At 53.6% G+C, this 14,562-nt stretch overlaps 5 protein-coding genes across 5 annotated transcripts; 3 read left to right on the forward strand and 2 right to left on the reverse strand.

Annotated features, from left to right (window-relative positions):
• Positions 1–1,720: 1,720 nt before the first annotated feature.
• Positions 1,721–2,285, forward strand: SETTUDRAFT_33379 (uncharacterized protein; the record flags this gene model as incomplete). The annotated part of the gene is made up of 2 exons (XM_008029939.1): positions 1,721–1,832; positions 2,023–2,285. 2 exons carry the CDS (start codon positions 1,721–1,723, stop codon positions 2,283–2,285), a joined length of 375 nt encoding a protein of 124 aa, XP_008028130.1.
• Positions 2,286–3,970: 1,685 nt separating this feature from the next.
• On the forward strand, positions 3,971–5,174 carry SETTUDRAFT_21743 (uncharacterized protein; the record flags this gene model as incomplete). The annotated part of the gene is made up of 2 exons (XM_008029869.1): positions 3,971–4,368; positions 4,418–5,174. 2 exons carry the CDS (start codon positions 3,971–3,973, stop codon positions 5,172–5,174), a joined length of 1,155 nt encoding a protein of 384 aa, XP_008028060.1.
• Positions 5,175–8,936: 3,762 nt separating this feature from the next.
• On the reverse strand, positions 8,937–9,698 carry SETTUDRAFT_164550 (uncharacterized protein). The gene is made up of 2 exons (XM_008030502.1): positions 9,413–9,698; positions 8,937–9,353 (listed from the first exon to the last, which is right to left on the reverse strand). Exons 1-2 carry the CDS (start codon positions 9,582–9,584, stop codon positions 9,160–9,162), a joined length of 366 nt encoding a protein of 121 aa, XP_008028693.1. The 5' UTR covers positions 9,585–9,698; the 3' UTR covers positions 8,937–9,159.
• Positions 9,699–9,887: 189 nt separating this feature from the next.
• On the forward strand, positions 9,888–10,955 carry SETTUDRAFT_164551 (uncharacterized protein). The gene is made up of 3 exons (XM_008030503.1): positions 9,888–10,007; positions 10,127–10,308; positions 10,485–10,955. Exons 2-3 carry the CDS (start codon positions 10,128–10,130, stop codon positions 10,508–10,510), a joined length of 207 nt encoding a protein of 68 aa, XP_008028694.1. The 5' UTR covers positions 9,888–10,007; position 10,127; the 3' UTR covers positions 10,511–10,955.
• A 650-nt stretch (positions 10,956–11,605) lies between these two features.
• Positions 11,606–14,038, reverse strand: SETTUDRAFT_93445 (uncharacterized protein; the record flags this gene model as incomplete). The annotated part of the gene is made up of 5 exons (XM_008030504.1): positions 11,606–11,791; positions 12,036–12,953; positions 13,014–13,467; positions 13,621–13,916; positions 13,988–14,038. 5 exons carry the CDS (start codon positions 14,036–14,038, stop codon positions 11,606–11,608), a joined length of 1,905 nt encoding a protein of 634 aa, XP_008028695.1.
• Between the last annotated feature and the right edge of the window lie 524 nt (positions 14,039–14,562).

The raw sequence follows: 14,562 nt of genomic DNA on the forward strand, positions 1-14,562 counted from the left end.
CACCAAATGTAGACAACTGGAGAAGAGTCACTATTAAGTGGTAGGCACCTAAATGAGACTGGTGCCATGTACACGTTACCTGAACTAGCATGACCTCACCAACATTAGTCTCAAGTCAACCACTGCTAAATATTTCCCTTTGCACCTCTATTCTTCCACATACGACCATAGGCAAAGGAATTTACCGGGTCCCGTTAGCTCCCCGCATGTCAACTCTTTGACCGGCGATGTAGTAGTCAGGTGGGTGACCACTGGCGAATGCCCGCTGTTGTATGTTTTTTGCCCCAAGAAGATTTTTTTTGGAGAGGTTGACAAAGATGTGGCGGTTGGAGAGGTCTTGGCACATGATCAGAATGTGGTGGGTTGGGGTGACAAAGGGTATGTGTCGAACAGGGTGTACTAAGCGTTGTCATGGCGAGAAGAGGATTTGCATGCGGGACGGCGAAGCGCCATGACAATCCAGTGTAGGTGTAGGTGTAGGTATAATTTTTTTTCTCTCTCTATCATGGACCCACAGGACAGGGATACAGATAGGGAAAACGAGGTAGGTACATACATGCTGCATGGGTAGACAGAGGTTCGCTTGCGTTTGAGGGAGGTGGATGACAGACATACGACTGCAGCAGACAAGTACCAGGCCACATGCTGGAGGTTGGAGAGAGAGAGAGAGAGAGAGAGAGAGAGAGAGAGAGAGAGAGAGAGAGAGAGAGAGAGAGAGAGAGAGCATGGGTGATTGGGCGTTCGAGTCAACCGTGTGCCTGTTGTCAGTTGCAATTAGTCTCTGTGTATATTGGCGTGTAGAAGAGGCCACGAATCGCTCTGCAAGGTGGAGCCATTTTTCCACGCGTGGACTCGTATCGCACTCTACACCATGAGTGGCGGGTTCATGGGGGCTTCCGCGACCGATTTTTCTCCTAGCTCAATGTTTTGTTGACATGCTTCCCATTGCGCTGGTAACGGTGCCTGTCACAGGCTTGGCATGTATGCGACCGTGTGGCATTGCGCTAGAAGCATACTTACTTAGCGCTCGGTTCCTGGTGCGGCGATTGGTCTGCTCGAGCAGCACTTGGCCGGGCGTGTATAAAGCGCATTGGCCTCGACCGCGTCTGTCCAGCTACGAGAGGGCTAAGGTGAGCACGAGACACGGAGCGCCGCGAGGAAGAGCAGCAGCGGGTGCTGTGGTACAAAAGACTGCATCCTGGGCGCGCAGGGTGCTACTATGATAGAGGGCGGTTGTTGGTCAGGCAGTATGTCATGAGCCCATTGTACGAGGCCTCGTGTAAGCCATGAACGGTCAGCGACGACTGATGAATGAATGGGCAGCCCTGAAGGCTCGTACTGCATGCACTGTATGCAGTCAGCGTCGCATGCAAGGTCCATCCGATCCAGCACAAGTCATGCAGGACGGGTCGTGTTCCGGCATGCATCGAGGGTGAAGGCTGCGACGGCGACAGGTGGGCAGTGCGGAGTCGTGGGATGCGTTGGCGAGGGGTTGAGAGAGGGCGAGAGGCATAGCGATGCCGTGCCCCCCTCCCCCCTCCCCCCACGCGCGCCCATTGAGAGGGCGAGAGTGCCTTTTGCCTTTGCAAGCTTTGCTTCCTTGGGATGTATGCGTGCAGATGGATGTATGTGGCGTCGTGTGTGGGTCCGGAAAGAGTGCCCGAGAGGGGCACTTGTGCGGCAGACGATACTTGTATGGCGTGGGCCCCATCCGGCACCCATGGCGATGATGCTGCTGATGCTGATGATGATGCTGATGCTGATGCTGATGCTGATGCTGATGCCAATGCTGATAGCTGCAGGTAGCCGTCATGTCGTCGGTCAAGGCACAAGTACGTCATGGTGCGAGACGAGCGAGGAGAATGTGCAGTGGTGGTGGCAGCGGCATTGCAGCGCACAGACGAGAGATGGAGGCAGAGAGAGAGAGAGAGAGAGAGAGATGCGGGGTAAACGCCTCATTGGTCACACACACACACACAACAACAAAACAATAGCAGCACCAGCACCAGCACCAGCACAAAGGAGCGGGGGGGCCATTGCCCATTGACATGGACATGGACACGGCCGGTCTTGTCTTCGCAGTCGAGCAGCCCAAACTCAAACTCAAGTCAGTCGTGGCGCTTGACGCGCAACGGCACGGCAGTGGACGTGAGGGTGCTGAGTCAGGCACGATAGGCGGCTATGCTCGGCTTTCCTACTCAGGCACAGGCTACGACGAGTGCGAGCAGAGTGCCGTGGGGCCCTACTCGAACATCCACCCATACATCCACACATACCCACCCTAGCCACACACACACACACGCACATACACACACAGACAACCCATGTGCTTCGGAACCGACCGCCTGCAGCATCGGCGCCTGAGGACCCGCTGGAAAGAAAGACAAAGAAAGCGACCATGGCAATGGCGGGCGTGGGGCATCTCACGTTGCTCCACATGCAACCGGCTGCTCCAGCAGGACAAACGACGTCGTGAAACATGTAGACGGCGAGGGCATGGCCATGGCCATGGCGACGACAACCACAACAACGGCGACACCGACACCGACACCGACAGTGTGCGCTGCAGCCCATGGAGCGCTGCATGACAGGCTGCGTCCATGTAGGGTGTCGGACTACCGGCGCTCAGCCTGAGAGATACTTGCTTGCCCTCTCCTTGCTGGCTCCCGCCTTGCCGCCGACGGCCACCATGATGCAGCACTAGCTACCCATGGCCGCGCCCGATCGTGCAATTTTCTCCCGCTCCCCTTCTCGCTCTCGCTCTCGCTCTCTTCGACTCGTCACGGCCGCCCTCTCGACTCACATAAAAGCGTCGGTGCGTCCAGATCGCCGTCTACCCACCCCAGCAGCACCACCCGCGCCCGTCTCCTGCGCCCATACATGTACCCACCTACACAGCTACTCTCTATCTCTTAGCAGCTATCTTCTAGACCAGGATCCCCCCACGCATCCAGGCTCGACGTGAGCAAAAGCCTCGCGCCCTACGCGCAGCACCGCTCCCCCTTTTGCATGCACCCGTCGTCGACTGTGAGCATCCCGCGCACTCTCTTCAGCTCCCTCCCGCGCGCGTTGCGCACTCTGCCCTGAACGCCAGCGTTAGGCTCTCTGCACCCTACCGTCGAGCTGCTCGCCCGGCCAATGGGAACACGGCAGCCTGCATACATCCCCACGCTGCCTCTCTTACCCCAGACTTCCTGCCTTTGCACCCCTCCCCGAATCCTCATCCTGCCCAGACCCCGGCGTCACCTCGACTAACTCGTGTACCTCAGCCTCTTGCTGTGTGACGCCCGCGCATACTATCGGTCCGCACCAGAACCCACGCCATTAGCCGCACCCACCCTGCCTGTGCCCTATCCATCACCCGCCCTCGACATCCTGCCTCCTGCCTCTACTTACCTCGACGTTACGCACGCTAGGCTTGTGGGATGAATTTCGGCTTCAAAAACGATACTTCGCACTGGCCCGTAGGACAAGAACACATCAACCGATAGCTTGGTCCCATCCCCCGCCCCGCATAGCACCTTGCTTCTGGCGAGAATAGCGTCGGAATAAACGACAGGCTTGCTTTTTGCTCGCTGCTGTTCCTGGACGCCTGCCGCTTCCTCCTAGCAAGCCTGCTGCACCATAGTCTTACCGATTCGGATAAGACGCCTGCAGGCGGCACCCTACGACCACGCCATCGATCGCCAGTCAGAGGGTCTACTATTCTTATCCCTTACCCGCCCCCCCGACTGTGCGTAATGGACGCCTCGCTGACTTTGCTGAGTGCGAACATCCGAATTCTGGTACGTGCTTCTCCAGTTATTGTGAAACTTGCTGCATGGGCAACGCAGCAAAGAAAAAAAAATTCTTTGATTTACATCGGAGGCGGCCTGAGTGGCGGGTCCTTCATGCACGACACTGCACAGGGTTCGAGTGTTATAATTCGCCTGCCACACGAAATTTTTCTCTCAAGTCGGCCCCAGCTAACATGATTACCTCCAAGGACACGCAACTCGCTCTGATACACATCCCCTTGCACCTGTACCGGACCTTTCTCCAATCCATTCTCCAGCTGGTTCTGCCCAACGCGACTCGTGGTAGCAATGGCTTTGGGAATGGCTCCGGCGCTGTCCAGCCTCCCAACAGCTGGCCGTGCGAGCACCCCTTTGTGAACATCTCCATCACCCCGGTCGAGTGTTCTATAGTCTGCTCAAGAACGCTTGCAAATGAGCTGTTTGTTCCCGTCCTCAGTTTTCTGGATTCTCAATCAAGGGAAGCAGTAAATATCACTACAGATGACTTTGTCGTCATGCAGGTCGATGGTGAGGGCCTCGACGCCGGCCAGCGTGTCTTGGAACTAACGAGTCCTCTTGCTCTTGCCGGCATGTAAGTGTGGTTTGCTCCAAGATGGGGTACAGGACTGACACGGCACCAGTCCAATCTTCTTCATCACTACATACTTTTCCGACTACATCCTCGTACCGCTTCGACACCGATCCCAAGTCGTGGAGGCCCTCGAGGAGCGGGGGTTCCAGTTTGAAAAGGACACGTCGTCCTACGTCAACTCGTTCCAACCAGGCCGCAAGCATTCGGCTGCGTCTTTGGAAGTGCAGCCTCCAAGCACGCCGCCGCCAACCAACATTTCTGAACTCCAAACCAGGACATTTGCCACGTTGAAACGTCGAAACATTGTGCCCACTGTGGATTCCACCATCCGCCTCGTTCAGTGCGCTGGCCGCAGGGATGGCAGCAACGACATGAATCGAAACGGCAACGGCAAGACAACCGCCGCAGATGACGCACTTCATCTTGGTCTTGTAAAATGCCTCATTACGCAGCCGTACCCCAAGTTTTTATCCCTCACGCTAACCGACACGGAATCTGCTGCTCTCCTATTCGATCACACACTACTGCCAAACTTTGCGCAGGACACACTATTAGGTTCAAGAGACGAGTTCCTCACGCCCATTACGCTCGACCTGCGAGACCTTCCTATGGAGAGTACGGGCATTGTATGTGGCGTAGCTGGCCGCTTGGTTGGTGAGACGACGGGCCAACTGCAAGACCCGGTTGAGATGAGCTATCTCAGTACAGCGAGGGCAGGCACCGTCATGGTTGCCGAGGAAGAGCTGGAGCGCGCGCTGGGAGCGTTGCGTGGTGCTGAGAATGGCGTCTTGTCCGCCGGGGAATAGCTTGCATGACCGAGTTGTAATGAGGAGATACCAATGGTTGGAATTGCTGGTTCATCATACGACGCATTCTGGGTGGCATGTTGCCTGGGCTATTGGCCTTTTGGGACGTCTCCATGCATGACTCCAAGTTTATTAGAACTTGTTATGGCTGGGATGGTGTTTGCGCATCTTTCCCGTCGCTCGATGTTAAAAGTTTGTATTGTTAGCTTAGTTACCAAGTAGCATATTAATTTGCATACATGTTTCTTTCGCATCTGCAGGGACTCTGTCCTCGTGCATGGCTTGACGCGTTGACAATCCCCCCACCAGTTCAATCCGCGTCATGCCGGGTTGTCGTCACATGGCCATCATGTCATGATGGCAGTTCCAGGCAACGCGCAAAAAGTGGAGTTGACGGCGTCTACGTCAGCTCGAGCCCTTACACAATGCATACAGGAGAGTTCTCATCCATGGTCCAGCCACCGAAGCGGTTTTTGGTATGGTGAATTAATACAGGATACTAAGCTACGGTCTATTGACATGGAAACGCATCCATGTCCCACACTCGTCTCATGTCCTTTTATACACACTGTTTGAAGCAGGAAATTTCGCCCTGTCATGGCCTGGATACCGACACACGCTTTGAAAGAGTATAGACAAATAGACAAAAGTATGCGGGCATCATGTGTCGAGGCCGCGATAGGCGAAGCGTCAAGGATGGAATTAAACGCGAACTGCTCCTTAACCCCGGTCGTGCATGGCACTAGACTGGAAATGCATTTCCACAACAAACAGAGCATCTATTCAAACAACGCAATTCTTACCACGCCCCAGCAACCCCCACATTAACCTGAATGCAGCAGGCACAGCGCGTCAGTCATGGTGCGAACTTATTCCTCGTACACGGCAAGCCCGACGCGCTTCCAATCGCCGCAACGCAGCCCGTCGCGTCCCGCTTCGCAAGATGGGTCGCAGTATGAGATGGACTTGGATGCCCTGGGCCTCAACTCGACATTCGAATCGACCGAGCTTGAGCATAGTCACCAGCCGCCCGTCGATCGCGTCGACACGAGCGAGATTGAGGGGCCCGAGGACTTTACCATGAACATGACATACTGGATGACGGCCGACCTGCCCCTGGCACAGATCAAGTCGCGGAAGGAGGCTAAAAGCAAGCGGCCGACAGCGAGAATGGACGCCATACCGGATGCCAGCGAGGTGCGGCAGGCCACAGAGGTGGGCGAGCCCCTAGTCGTGGTGGAGGAGCCCAGGCAGCCGGCAGATAAACGGTCGCGCACCGCGTCGCCCACCAGGCGCGCAAACGACACGTCGGACGAGCGCAAGCACAGCAAGCCCCCGTCGGAGCGCTCCATGGAGAACGAAGAAAAAGTCCGCAGTTTTCTCAGCAATCTGCCAGACACCGAACTCGACGGCGCCCTCACTGGAACGCCGCTGCATGCTCCCCGGCATAGTTTTCTGCAGGTTCCCAGGTCCTCACCACCAAAGGCACGGTCGCTGCAGCCGACCGTCGAGGACTACGACACCCCGCGAAAGCCGACGCATGAGACGGTCATACGACACACCTCGGCCATTATTGATACGAGCGAACAAGATGTGGCGCGCAATAAGATTGCGGAGCTGCAGCACCAGCTCGAGCAACAAGAGTCGAAATCCAGGTCGCGCATCACAGAACTCGAGACCATCCTGTCCTATACCCGCTCCGAGCTCGAAAGCACCCGTGCTGACAACTACAAGAACAAGGAAAGGCTGTCGATTTTGGAGAAAAGCATGGAGCAACAGCGGGCTGATCATGGCACAGCCCGTGAGGCGGCCGATGCGGCGCTGAAATTGCGAGAAGATGCACTCGAAGCCAAAATGCACGATACTAGAGAGGAGATGCGGCTTCAAAATCTCGCCAAGCTCGAGGCAATGCTCGGAGAGTTTGAGCGGCAGCGAAAAGAGCTTCGAGAGTCGAACCGTCAACTTACTGACCAAGTCAAGGCCAAGGACAGCAGCCTAGACGAAGTTCAGGCAGAGTTGCAAGGCTTGAAAGGGACAGCAGTACAGCAGTCTGGGAACACGGATGACAATGCTGAGCACAAGCGACTGCTGCTCGTCGAACAACTATCCTCTGTCCAGGAGAGGGCAAGCATGCTTCAGTCTAATCTCGAAACTGCTACCTCTGAAGCCAAATTGGCGCGTGAGGAGGCACAGAAGAAGGACGAGATGCGATGTGCGGCCGAAGCAAAGACCCGTGATCAGGCACGGCGCATTGCTGAGCTCGAGGGATCCCTCCAGAAAGCGCAGTTTTACGTCGAGTGTGCACAGGCTGATGTTGCTGCAAAAGAGCAGCTGTTTCAGACGAACATCGAGCTCAACGCTCGCCTTCGTGCGTTGCAGGCAGAACTCCAGACGTCATCGAAGGAGTCTGCTGGACAGGGTCAGCGCACCGAAATAGATGAACTGGAGGCTCGCATCAAGTTCCTCCAATCTCAACTTGACTCAAAAGACCAGCAACCCGAGCGCACAGCTTCACGGGAGGCAGAGGTCCAATCTCTTAATATACAGATTGGGGCTACCAGTAAAAACCAGGCCGTCAGTAATGAGCAGTCGCGCCAGCTCACTGAAGAAGGGCGCATGCGATCTCTCCAGCACCAACTACAAGCTGCCCAGTCTGAGCTCGCTGCAAAAGACGAAGAAATCTCGCGGTACATTGAGTCCCAGGAACAGGCTGAACTGCGAATCAATACATACCAGGGTCGATTGCAAAGCCTTGAAACTGGCAATACCAACCTTCGTCAGCAACTAGCTGAAGCACATCGTGACTGTGCCAAAGCAAGAGGCGACGCGGAACGGTTTGAGCGGGATTTAGAAGATGCCAACGATCTTTTGAAAGATGCTCGAGCAGAGGCCGACCGTCGCGTCCACGATATTGACCGGAAGCTCAGCAAGATGAAGGAATTGAAGGCTGAAGCTGAAGCCAAGTTTAAAGAATTACGAACACAACACGAAGACATGATTGAAGAACACAAGGCCATGATGGAAGAGGTCCGCGACAAGGCTGAAGACGCCGTACGCAAGACGGGCACAGTACTTGAGCAAGAGCGCAGCGAAAAGAAGCGCATAACGAGAGAGCTGAGGCGCATCAAGGACGAAGTCGAGACCTTGCGCAACAGCGCCGCGCAAAGGTTGATGAAGAGTGATGAAGAAGAAGAAGACTACTCCATGGACACCACCAATTCATCGGCGACAGCGACGAATGCGCAGGCCACAGAAATCGCCAGCCTCCGCAGCATCATCCGCACCCAGGTCACCGACATTAAGATGCTGAAAACCGAAATCTCGACCCTCCGCAAAGAAATCAAGACACTCAAGTCTACTCGTTCAGACTCACAACAATCCACCATTTCCACACTGGAATCCAAGCTCTCTGCCCTCCGCACGGAAAACGCATCCCTTCAGTCGCTCCTCGCCACCAAAGAAGCAGACCAAGAGGCTGCAAACCAAGCCATGGACGAGAAACTGGCTGTGCTGCTCAGCAAGCTGATGAAAGAAAAGGCCAAGACGGTCGTGGGCAAGCGCGACGGGCAGTGGAGTGAGAGTGTGCGGGATTTGGAGAGCGAGAGAGAAGTACTGGGTAAAGTGTTGATGAGGCAGTGGGGGAGAGAGGAGATGGGTGTGGATCAGGAGAGGGAGGACAAGGACGGGAAGCAAGCGTATCGGTACAAGTATGTCAAGAGGTGAGGGTATCGTTATGGGTCACTGCGAGTCTTGTATAAGGCGTTGAATTGAGTAGAACTTGGCGTTTTGGAATCGATGCTGGGGTGTGCATATCGACCCATTTGAATGCGATTCTTCCTGTACAGCAGCCATGTATCCATGTTCTCTCGTAATGTCGTGTCCGACAAAAGAATCTCGCATGATAAGTCTAGTGCAGTCTCTCTATTCCCTTTTCACCAAAACTCCACATGTATGATATTGTAGCGCAATTGTCCGGTGTCCCAGCTCAAAGCATGCCCTTCCTCGCCAGATCAACCTTCTTCGCAAACTCGCCCTCGCTCCATCCGCCCTTGGATCCACAAACGGCAATGCCCTCGCCCAGCTCAACCTTGTCTTCTACGGTGCCCCACGCACAGGGACAATGATGCGGAAAGTGAACGCAAGAAAGCGTGCCAGGGCATAGGTAATGCGAGCATTGTGCTGTATCATCGTTAGCGCGTCAACAAGAGACTGACACACGGAGGATATAGAGCACGTACCGCCTTCATACTGCGCCTGGTACCAACTACTATCGCTCCGTACATTCTGCGGCTCGCCACGCTGCTGCGAACCGCCGCCGCCACCGCCACCGCCAAACATTTGGTCGAAGAAGCCGAATTGCGCGGTACTGAGGGATATGAGTGCTGTGATTATGAGGATAAGGCGGGTCATGGTGCCGGATTGCGACTATCTCTCGGGGAATTGCAAGGGCGAGAAAGGCAAGGAGCGATTTCTGAGGAAAAGACAGACAAGAGTGAATGTATGTGTGTGTATGTATTGTCCAGTGACGCGCGATCACGAGCAAGTGGATAATGACATGTGGAGGTTTCAATGCAAACAAGTCAAACTAGTCTCGCTCTCCATACGCTAAGCAGGGGTGGGGGGGTCTTGGCGCTAGCGTGGAGCTTCGCGTGGTCCCGGGAAAAAAATATGCCCGCTGCTGCTCTTTGCGATCGTAGGGATTAGCTATTTGCACTGCTCTTTGCCCATCCACACGACGCACCCACGTACCAACGTCGCAAGCACGTATAGCCGCCTTCTCTCTCTTTCTCTCTCTTTAGCCAAAAAAGGGAAAGAAAACGACAATACCGCTACGTACGTCCATGCACCGCCCGCGCGCACTCGCTTTCTCAAGCTAGCTCCCTCTTCCCAAGAGAAAATCCGCACCACGCGCGCATCGCAAGCAAGCAAGAAGCTAACACGACCCTCGACAGCATGCATCTCATGTACATTGCCGACCCTGCGGATCCCTCGAAGCGCATCTACACGCTGAAGAAGATCATCAATGGACAAGTCAGCAAGAGCGCGCATCCTGCGCGCTTCTCGCCAGACGACAAGTACAGCAGGCACAGGGTTACCATCAAGAAGCGCTATGGGCTTTTGTTGACGCAGCAGAGTATGTGGATCTCTTTTGTCCTCGTATCTATGTATCTATTGGTGGTCTTGGGTGACAGAGCTTTTCGGAGCTTGCGGTGGTGTTGTGGAGGAGCATGCGAGAGGCACAGAGAGCGAGAGCGAGAGCACTTGGGAATAGCACAATATGGGCAGAATGAGCTAACGCGTGTTTTGCAGAGAACAAGGTTGCCGAGAAGGTCTAGTCACGATATGCAAGCCGAGAATACATATATACTCTCCACGGAATTTCAGCACCATGGTGTGTGAGCGCGATGTGCAGAAAGAAGGAAGAACAGGGCTGCGAACGTGTAGATGAGAAAGGCAGATCCAGGGCGTTTATGAGGCGTAATGGGGCAAAAAAAAGGCCGCAAGAGGATGTATGGCCCGCCCACTTTGGCAGGAATCTTCGTCATCTTTTCATTATTTTTGGAAGTTCATCTTCAGTGCTGCTTGTGGCAATCCAGAAGACAAATTTGTCTGAAATGCAGTACTTCCTGACATATGCATATATGCCCAGATGAAGAGGGAAATGTGACGACAGATGTGCAGTGTTGCACTTCAACTCTAGCAATGTAAATTTCGCCTCGTCATGCGATAATCCATCAAGTCAAGAAGACCGCAATTTTGGTATTTATAAGGCATTGATCTCACTTTATGAACTGATGCTTACTCATAGTGTACAAAGCGCTAGGCATGTAGGTAAGCTTACTGCTCTGTTCAAGATGTGTTTTACTCCAATTTGCAATACAATACTCTAACTTTGAAATCATTCGCAATCGTCAAAGATTTCATTTTCACTTGGACCGCTCGACGCAGATAGCATTACTTCTCTCTTCGCATAAAACATAGCTTGTATGCATCGAGCTTGGTGGGGTTCAATTTGATCCTCTCTGCACTACTGTAAAAAATAGGGTGAATACAAATACCGCTATGCAAAAGAAAAAAACAAGGATTGATACCTCCATAGCTGCTCTGCAGCGAAACCTGTCAACAGGGCGTAATTAAAATACTGCCAAACAAGATGTTTGGGAAAAGACGGAATGCATAACAATGAGAGGGTGGGAGAAAAAAGCCAGTTCCTGCAGGAAAAGTGCTGCCCAACATGACAAGAGAAAGACTTGCCGCTTGATATGTTTGACATCATTGCTCGTAACGCGCATGACACTCAGCTCTTCGCGGTGCCACAAAAGAAATAGAAACGAGGAAAAGAAGAGTGCCAGCATGCGTTTGCTTCTTCTGCTTCTGTTGCAATCAGTCAGACAGGAAAGAAGCAAGCAACAAAGGAAGAATCATTTTTCTCACAGCGTTCTCCTCCGCCTGGCCTTCTTTTCATTAGCCAGTCTCTTGACCACATCTTCGACCTGGACAAACTGCTCATAGTACTCGAGCGACTGTGGGTTCAGTAGCGTGCCGCTTGGCTTGATCTTGACGCCGGATACGATTTGCTTGACGGGGAGTTCGACCTTTTTGAGATTGACAGTTGTCTATTTTGTCATTATGTTAGTTGATATACTTTATTCCCTTCTGGGTTATGTATTTTCCACAGTGTGCGCAGAGTCGGATTGGAAAGAGGAGGGAAGTGGGACCACACCGCCATATACACAACCCTAAAAACAAAACAAGAAAAACAAAGCACACAAAAAAAAGAGAGAGAGAGAGAGAGAGAGAGAGAGAAAGGGGAAAGTGGGGAGGAGTTACAAGGAGGAAAAAAAATGGAAGCAAACATACCGGGATATCCCACGTCTGAAACACAAACCTAGGCACATGTCTCCTTGTCCTCTCCTCGGCAATCTTGCTCTTGACACGCTCAACAAGCGCCTCGTGGAACTCCGACCCTTCTGCCATTTTTAGAAACAAAATCACGCTCTCGTCTGCATCGTGCGGCCGCCGCTGTCCCACGCAAAGACTATCCGCAATCTCTGGGAAATGCGCCTCGATGACGCTGTAGATATCCGCAGAGCCAAAGCGGACTCCGGACGGATTCAAGACGCCGTCTGCGCGCCCGAGAAAAATCATTTGCCCCGTCACAGGATGCATCTGGATAAAGTCGCCGTGGGTCCAGACATGCGGGAAGCGCGTAAAGTATGCGTTTTTATACCGCGTGCCTGACGAGTCGTCGCCCCAGAAGCACACGGGCTGGTTGGGGAACGAGGCCGTAGCAACGAGCTCGCCAGACTGGCCATCTGGAACAGCCATGCCGCCGCGTGCAGACTCAACACAAGTATCGTACACTTCGACTTTGGTGCCTAGACAGGGCCCTTGACATCCGCCTACATACACAGGCTCAAGAGGGTTCTCCATGCCAAAGCGGCCGGCAATGTCAGTGCCGCCTGAGATGTTGCGGAGGTGGACTGCAGCCGGGAAGCCGTAGTCGTAAAACCATTCGAATTGCGCCTCTGGGAGCACCATGCCCGTTGTCCCGACACTCTTGAGGTGTCCCAGGTCAAACAAGTTGCGGGGCTTGATGTCGCGCTTTTGCAGCTCGTGAAGGAAGCGCGGCGAAGTGCCAAAATCGGTGACGCGCTGGTCTTGCAGAATTGAAAGGAAGGCATGTGGTGAGGGCTGCAAGGGTGAGCCGTCATAGAGAATGGTTCGACATCCGAAGAGGCAGATTTGTACAGACACTAGGTACATGATCCAGCCCGTCTGTTAGGTGTGCATTAGTTACGGGAGAAGATCAGGCGAGAGGGCGAGGCCAGGGCTTACGGTTGTGTACTGTAAAACTACGCTCTCAGGCGTCATTTCCTTGTGCAGAATACTCTCCTTGCAGACATTGACCAGAACTCCTCCAGTGGAATGAACTATGCATTTGGGCATGCCTGTTGTCCCGCTCGAATAAACAATGAGAAAAGGGTCGCGAAAGGCGACACGCTCAAACGCCAACTCTTCGTTGCCATCTGCAGCCTGCAGGAAAGCCTCTAGTGTCTGCGTGCTACCGAGACCATCTACACCTGCCGCGTGGCCGGGAAATCGGGGCTGAGTTACCACACCCTCGAATTCCATAATAGCTTGCATGCCGGCCACGAGTTTGCTGATCTTGGGGCGAAGGTCCATGGTTTTCCCGTTGTAGACTGCCCAGTCATCGACAAAGACATACTTGGGCTTGATCTGCAAGAGGCGCTCCAGAATGCCCTTTGTGCCCATATCCGTGCTACTCGAGCTGAACAGCGCACCCAAACTGACTGTAGCCATAAATACAACAAATGTATCAAAACTCGTGGACGCAATGACAGCGATCCTGTCTCCCTTGGTCACTCCATTTGCACGGAGGGCATTGGAGAGAAGACCAACGCGGCGGCGTAGCTCACCCCACGTCAGATGCGCGACTTCAGTGTTGCCCTCGCGAATCTCTGTCAGTGCAACCTTGGAGTCTTCTTTATGTAGGGTGGTGCGACGAGACGGGTCCGAGGGCGAGGCGGTATAGAGAATGTTTTCGGCAAAGTTGATGTATGTGCCGCGGAACCAGTGAGGGTTTTGGTCCATGGGTATGGACGTGTCAACAACCTGACGGTAGTGGCCCGAGTAAATCAAGTTGCAGGCGGTCCACATATCTTGCCAGAAATCAGTACGATTAGGGCCAATGCTCCACGAGTATAGATGGCGGAAGGTCTGTTTAGATGGATCAGCGGTTGTTGAGCCTTGCTACGCAAATGGTCGTCCGTGACTTGTCACTAGCTTACTTTCATATTCAACCCCCATTTACGATTGGCACTCTGCATAAATTTCCACATGGCTGTGGATTTAGGATCTGGATGCTCCCATAGCTTGCGGGGCATGGGTAGCTGAGCCTCAGTCGCTTTCTCAGACACCACGAGCTCCATTAGAGTTGCGGGACGGTGTTGAGAACAATCAAACAAACAAACGCAAAGGAATCAAACGAGAGTGGTGGATGCTACATGCAAGGGCGGTCATCGAGCGCGAGATTCTGTGTAATCCTAGGCGCGATAAGCATCTATATCATGGACGGGAAAACCCAGTTGGACTCTGGACACCCCTAGATAGATACAGCCCCCCCCCCATTCGTTTTGATCGACTCAAACTCTTGTGATCGCCATATGGGAACACGGATCTTGGACTGGTGGTGGTTGGGATGCATGTCTATTCTGGAACAGCCAGCAGTCCAGGTCGGAAAAGCAACAATGAAGCGTTGCATCAGATAGGGCATGGATTTTATGCGTAGTCGGCTCAGTAGAAGTATTGAAGATGATGTGAGAGAGTTGCTATACACGCAGTGCTTGGATGTACACGACCGATA

Source organism: Exserohilum turcica, assembly GCF_000359705.1.
Source record: "Exserohilum turcica Et28A unplaced genomic scaffold SETTUscaffold_4, whole genome shotgun sequence".
NCBI classification, from domain to species: domain Eukaryota; kingdom Fungi; phylum Ascomycota; class Dothideomycetes; order Pleosporales; family Pleosporaceae; genus Exserohilum; species Exserohilum turcicum.

What these genes read in the sequence shown, in the direction of transcription:
- SETTUDRAFT_164550 (XM_008030502.1), bottom strand. Translation starts at nt 9,584, where the DNA reads ATGACCCGCCTTATCCTCATAATCACAGCACTCATATCCCTCAGTACC. An exon ending in CCAGGCGCAGTATGAAGGCG is followed by an intron (nt 9,354 to 9,412) that starts GTACGTGCTCTA and finishes ACGATGATACAG; the next exon opens with CACAATGCTCGCATTACCTA.
- SETTUDRAFT_164551 (XM_008030503.1), top strand. Translation starts at nt 10,128, where the DNA reads ATGCATCTCATGTACATTGCCGACCCTGCGGATCCCTCGAAGCGCATC. An exon ending in GCTTTTGTTGACGCAGCAGA is followed by an intron (nt 10,309 to 10,484) that starts GTATGTGGATCT and finishes CGTGTTTTGCAG; the next exon opens with AGAACAAGGTTGCCGAGAAG.